The following is a 6,446-nucleotide window of genomic DNA, read 5'->3' on the forward strand; positions in this document are numbered from 1 at the left end:
GCCTCAAATCTTTTTCTGTAGCGTGAGGCAGGGTATCAATTAATAATAATCTAGTTCTTTTGCACGCCAAAGCCCCCCCTTTTACTAAGTTTTTTCCCTTCAAGGGGTCCCTACTTTGAAAGATTCATGTCTCCCAAACAACCAGCATTTGTTAAGGAATTATGTCTGTCATCCCACTTTCTGTCAATTAGATGTGACTGCCATTTGGAGTTTCTGATTGTCGTGATCAATGAGATAAACAGCGAAACCATGCTGAGCTGATCATTTTTGAACTAAAAGCAAAGAAACTTGTTTTTTTCTTGTGCCCTTGGCAGCCTTTTCATGGGTCAATGTCTGACGTAAATTGGGTTTTTTGATATATCAGACTTAACTCGAACTCGGGAGGCTGAGGCACAGAGAGGTGAAGTGACATGTCTAGGTCACGTGGTGATTTAGTAACAGACTAGCATGCACGTGTCCAGTCTCTAGCCACCATGTCATACCATGTCACCCTACCTGCATGCCCCCCATTTTCAGGTACCCCATTGGGTGGATGGTGTTGTTTGGGGATACCTAGAACTTCTGTGATTGGGGTAGAAGAGAGCAAGACAGACCTGGGAACAGAGGCTGGCTGTGGCCTCAGCTTTGGGATTCCCCTTCTGTCTTCTCAACCTCAGCATGCAGTGGGATCGGAGGGATGGGATAGCCCCCGGCAGGGTGTCACCCTGAGAGAGTCTGCAGCATGGTGGATCCCAGGCTGGACTTTCAGTGGTTAGTGGCCTTAGCTGGGGGTGGGGTAAAGGGATGTTCTAGCAGATGCTCAGACTCCAGGAGAGTCCAGCCAAGCAGACAGGCGTTTCCTAAGGATGCTGAAAGGTGGTGAGGACATTCTGCTAGGGGAGGAGAAAGAACAAGAGCTCCATTGGGTCTGGGAGCTGGGATTCTCTCAAGACGCCCCAGGAGCCTCCCTCCTGTGCCCCCTGCAGGAGATCCCACTGCGCTCCAACGTGTACGAGGTCTATGCCACAGACGAGGACGAGGGCCTCAATGGGGCCGTGCGCTACAGCTTCCTGAAGACAACAGGCAACCGGGACTGGGAGTACTTCACCATCGACCCAGTCAGTGGGCTCATCCAGACCGCGCAGCGCCTGGACAGAGAGAAGCAGGCAGTGTACAGCGTAAGGGGGTGGGGCATGGCATGAGGGGCGGGGCCAAAGAAGAGACTGCTCTGGGCACAGGACCACAATGTCCCCACCTAGAATGTCTGCGAGGGTAGTGACCTGTCCTCTGGGGATGCCTGCCTGGGGCCCTTCGTCTCTTCCTCTGACTGCACTTCTCCGCCCCCCCAGCTCATCCTGGTGGCCAGCGACTTGGGCCAGCCGGTGCCTTATGAGACTATGCAGCCACTGCAGGTGGCCCTGGAGGACATCGATGACAACGAACCCCTCTTCGTGAGGCCTCCGGTGAGCTCACCCATCCCCTGCACTGGTCACCCACACAGGGACTCACCTGCCTGCAAGCACACACTTTCCTGTGCACACTGTACCGTAGACACACGTGGTTGGTTACACGTGGAAACTGCACAGCACTTCACAGAACGAATATTTATTGAGCAGCTACTAGGTCAAGGCACTATCCAGCAGTCAAAAAAGCAGACAAAAAAAAAAAAAACAAACAAACAAAAATGCCTGACTCGTGGAGCTGATGTTCCCATGTTTGTACACGCGCTCACACAAGAAGCCTGAAAATCAGTTCTGCTTTAGCGAGCTGGGGCTAAACCTCTTCATGTGGACTCAGACCCTCTAACTTGGTGGTTTTTTCTTCTTGTGTGCACCTAGGATGTGATGTCTCCTGGAGACCGTGTGCGTGCGTGCGTGCGTGCGTGCGTGCGTGTGTGAGAGAGAGACAGAGGGAGAGCACGCTCAAGCTCATGCCCTCCTCATTCAAACATCCATCTAAGTGCTGGGAGACTTCAGACAATGTGCCAAGCCCAGCCCTGCCCATGGCGGAGTGTCTCCAGCCCAGCCCCTGCTCCCTTGAGGTTACAGCAGTTTCTCTCGCCCCACAAGGCCTGGGCAAAAAATTCCCTCAGCACCCACAAAAACACTGCCTAGGGCCCTCTGGCAGGAGCCAGGAGCTCAGGTCTTCCCTTGGCCTCCCATGACCTCCCTCTCCCCCTGCAGAAAGGCAGCCCCCAGTACCAGTTGATGACAGTTCCCGAGCACTCACCACGTGGCACCCTCGTGGGCAACGTGACAGGCGCTGTGGACGCAGACGAGGGCCCCAACGCCATCGTGTACTACTTCATCGCAGGTGAGGCCTGACGGGGCTGGTGCCTACCTACCCTGGGGCTGGAGATGACCCAAACATGCCCCCGCCCTGCCCCTCACGCTGTGCCGTGGTCCCCCCCTCAGCCGGCGACGAAGAGAAGAACTTCCAGCTACAGCCCGACGGGCGTCTGCTGGTGCTGCGGGACCTGGACAGGGAGCGCGAAGCCGTCTTCTCCTTCATCGTCAAGGCCTCAAGCAATCGCAGCTGGACACCTCCCCGTGGGCACTCCCCAGCCCTGGACCTGGCCACTGACCTCACCCTGCAGGAAGTGCGTGTCGTCCTGGAGGACATCAACGACCAGCCCCCGCGCTTCACCAAGGCTGAGTACACCGCAGGTGTGCAGGCCCAGAGCCCGGGCCCGGGGCGTGGGATGGCCTCGGCCCTGCCGCTTACACCCGCTTGCCCGTTCCTGCAGGGGTGGCCACCGACGCTAAAATGGGCTCAGAGTTGATCCAAGTGCTGGCCCTGGATGCAGATATTGGCAACAACAGCCTCGTCTTCTACAGCATCCTGGCCATCCACTACTTCCGGGCCTTTGCCAATGACTCTGAGGATGTGGGCCAGGTCTTCACGATGGGTAGGGGCTCCAGCCACTTCATGGACTATCGTCTGGAGGAGATATGGTCTGTAGGGTTACCCCAGGGTATAGGTGGCCGGCCAGCCAACCAGCCGTGTCAGTCCTTCCATTCGCCCACCCATCCATCCATCCATTCATCCATCCTTCAGCCAGCCAGCCAGCCAGCCATTATCTGTTAATCCTTTTATTCATCCACCTATCTTTCGATCTATTCTCTAATCTACCTATCCATCTCTACATCCTACCCACCCACTTTCTTCTCTTCTCCTTCTCATCTCCTCATCCATCCACCCCCCCCCCCACCCCCAAACTGAAAAATCCATCAATCCACCCACCTATTCATCTATCTGTCCACCCATCCATCCATCCTCTCATTCATCCATCTGCCCACCCATCTACCCATTTGTCCGTCCATCCGTCCATCCATCCTCCCATTCTCCTTTCCATATATCCACCTATCTTTCCATCTGTGCACCTCACCCTCGCCTGCATCAGGCATTGCACCAGGTAGGCACTGGGGAGCCAGAATTCTCCCCAGGTGTACAAAGCACACTTGTACGTAGAAGTATGCATGTTTGCTTGTGAATCTGCCTGTGTGGATAGCTGAGCGTCTCTGTTAGGTTCTAGAAGGTGTTCTAGGAGGTGTCCCAGTGGGTGTCACATTACCATACCTCCAGCTCCAGCCCCTTCCCTGCGCTTCTCTGCCTACAGCAATCAATCCAGCCTCCTTGGCCTGGCTTTCAAAGCTCCCCAGGTCTTCCTCCTAATCCCTCTTTCTGGTTTCACAGCCCCTTACTACCCTTGAGTGCACTGCGCCCACCCAGGCTGACCTGCTCACCATGGCTTCAGCCTGCTCCACACCGTCCTCCCGTGGCCTTCACCTCCTGGAATACCACCCTGACCTCCAACTCTGCCTTCAGATATGCTCCTGCTAGCCACCCTTTGTAGTCTAGTTCATGAGCTGCCACCCCCAGTCACACAACTAGACACCATCCCTTTGTCCTCTGAGTTCGCACTGCTCTTAACCTTAATAAGCATAGAGAGGCTTGCTAAAGGTCACAAAGCTAGAAAGTGGCAGATTTTGAACCCAGGTCTACTGCCTTTTAAGAGCAGACTATGCTGTACCACTGCTGGTCATCTCTCAGCTATGGCTGTGGAATTACGAAGCACATGTGTATGTGTAGGAGACAGAGAGATGATACTGAGGGAACTCAGAAGTGTTCTGTAGCATCCCAGCATGGGACAGCAGAGTCCCAAACTTGTCCAAGTTGTGTTTTAATGTGCAGCGTGTTTAAATAAAAACTTAGAATTCTCCAGAAAAAGTGCACCACCGCCAGGCTTTCCCTACAGGGAGTGTGGATGGCATCCTGCGCACCTTCGACCTCTTCATGGCCTACAGCCCTGGCTACTTTGTAGTGGACATTGTGGCCCGAGACCTGGCAGGTCACAATGACACAGCCATCATTGGCATCTACATCCTGAGGGATGACCAGCGGGTCAAGATCGTCATTAATGAGATCCCCGACCGTGTGCGTGGCTTCGAGGAGGAGTTCATCCGCCTGCTCTCCAACATCACTGGTGCCATCGTCAACGCCGATGACGTGCAGGTACCCCATGGAACCCACCCTGGGTCTAGGGGCAGTGGAGGGAGAAGGGGGACCAGGCCGCAGGGACAGGGCATTGCAGAGAGGTCAGGGGTATGAAGGGGGATCAGTCATTTCCTAGATGCATGGCCTTGGAAAATTCCTTCCGGGTCTCTGGGTCTCAGTTTCCTCATCTGTAAAATGGGAGCTAATGGTAGTGCCTGGTTCAGTGACTGGCATCGAGCTTGGCCCCTGGTGAGCATCCAGTAGTGATGGGTTTACTGGCAGGGTAGGGCAGGAGAGGCTGTTAGAAGAGGCGCCCATCCCATCCCTTGCTCCTGCCACACACCCCATGATGCCCCTTCTCGCCTAGTTCCACGTGGACACGAAGGGTCGGGTGAACTTTGCACAGACAGAGCTGCTTATCCACGTGGTGAACCGCGAAACCAACCGTATCCTGGACGTGGACAGGTGGGTGGGTGTCTGAGCTCAGCCTGTCTTTCGGTCTGCCTCCCTGCCCTGGAAGTCGGACAGGGGACCCACTAAGGAGGCACGGATGACGCCATCAGGCCTGCTGTATGGGGGCTCTACCCCAGACGTGGGCAGGGCGGGTGGAGAGCACACGGTCTGGGTGTATGAGCAGAGCTCCACCCCCCTGAGCCTTACCCTCCCCACGTGTGAAATGGGAGTATTACAGCAATTGTGAGCAGCAGACAGGAGCTTGTGTGAAGGGATGGTGAACCCTGTTAAGATACAGAGCTGTCCGAGCTGGGTGGGCCTTAATCTTGCAAGCCTTGGTCGGGGATGTGAATGTGGGGGGCAGGCTGGCCTGAGTGGGACGGGCTCTTGGGGAACGGCCGAGGATGGGAGCTGAGGCCCCTGCCCCTCGCCCAGAGTGATCCAGATGATCGATGAAAACAAGGAGCAGCTGAGGAATCTATTCCGGAACTACAACGTCCTAGACGTGCAGCCCGCCATCTCTGTCCAGCTGCCCGAAGACATGTCCGCCCTGCAGGTACCCCTGGTGACACCGCCCCCACCGTCCCCTTGTTGCCCCGGGTGCTCTCAGCCACTCACGCTTGGCCCTGCTGCCCTAGATGGCGACCATCGTCCTGGCCCTTCTCCTCTTCCTGGCTGCCATGCTCTTCATCCTCATGAACTGGTACTACAGGACCGTGTGAGTGACCCCTACGTGCCCTGCCTTTTGAGACAGGCTGACCAGCCCCGCTGCTGGGACAGTCAGGGAGGCAGGCAGGGCCATCAGGCCCTGAGACGCCAGCCCAGCCGCAGCCTCCTTCACCGGCCCCTCTGCTTCTTTCCAGACACAAGAGGAAGCTCAAAGCCATCGTGGCTGGCTCGGCAGGTCAGAGGGCTGTGATGGGTGGGGAGGTGGGAGGGCAGGAGGGGCCCCTGAGGGCCTAGGGTGACAGCCCGGGCCCCATAGGGCTGGCTCAGGCCCAGCTCCCCAGCCGGGTCTACCCGTCCCCCCACACCCCAACCCTTCTCTTGCAGGGAATCGCGGCTTCGTTGACATCATGGACATGCCCAACACCAACAAGTATTCCTTTGACGGGTGAGTGAGAAGTGGTGTCCCTGAACCCTGCCGGGTGCACTTTGGGGAGACCCACCCAGGACCCAGCTGCGGTGCAGTCCCCGCTGCCTCTCGAGCACTGAGGGCATCACGGACTGGCTGAAACCTGGGGTGTGGGCGCCCCCTGCTGGGCCGGGTACCCCTCTCTCTCCACCAAGTTGGGCTCCCCACCCTGACTGGGTCCCAAGTTCCAGGGGGCGTAGGCTTTGGGCATCGGATACAGGGTGAGGACTGCACCAAAGCTGATCCAGATGGACACGTTGTCCTGGTTCTAGCAGGATCCTGAGGCGGGAGGACGCACTCACGGGTACCACAGGCAAGGGCCCTGCTTCTCACGGCCCTGAAGGCCCAGTCCTGTGGAAAGCACAACTACGGCCTAGGAAAC

The 6,446-nt window shown here is 56.8% G+C and overlaps 1 protein-coding gene across 7 annotated transcripts in view; it reads left to right on the top strand.

Moving 5' to 3' along the window:
• Nucleotides 1–6,446, top strand: part of CDH23 (cadherin related 23) — a 430,962-nt gene that overhangs the window by 422,072 nt on the left and 2,444 nt on the right. For all 7 annotated transcript variants that reach the window (XM_024739760.1, XM_024739753.1, XM_024739752.1 and 4 more), the window contains 11 exons: nt 966–1,157; nt 1,329–1,442; nt 2,163–2,292; nt 2,394–2,645; nt 2,726–2,887; nt 4,238–4,494; nt 4,844–4,941; nt 5,365–5,485; nt 5,568–5,647; nt 5,793–5,833; nt 5,983–6,043. In XM_024739760.1, the coding sequence (XP_024595528.1) occupies nt 966–1,157; nt 1,329–1,442; nt 2,163–2,292; nt 2,394–2,645; nt 2,726–2,887; nt 4,238–4,494; nt 4,844–4,941; nt 5,365–5,485; nt 5,568–5,647; nt 5,793–5,833; nt 5,983–6,043 (1,508 nt within the window). The remainder of the gene's footprint in view (nt 1–965; nt 1,158–1,328; nt 1,443–2,162; nt 2,293–2,393; nt 2,646–2,725; nt 2,888–4,237; nt 4,495–4,843; nt 4,942–5,364; nt 5,486–5,567; nt 5,648–5,792; nt 5,834–5,982; nt 6,044–6,446) is intronic.

Source organism: Neophocaena asiaeorientalis, unplaced genomic scaffold (assembly GCF_003031525.2).
Source record: "Neophocaena asiaeorientalis asiaeorientalis breed wild unplaced genomic scaffold, Neophocaena_asiaeorientalis_V1.1 scaffold501, whole genome shotgun sequence".
Classification (NCBI taxonomy): domain Eukaryota; kingdom Metazoa; phylum Chordata; class Mammalia; order Artiodactyla; family Phocoenidae; genus Neophocaena; species Neophocaena asiaeorientalis.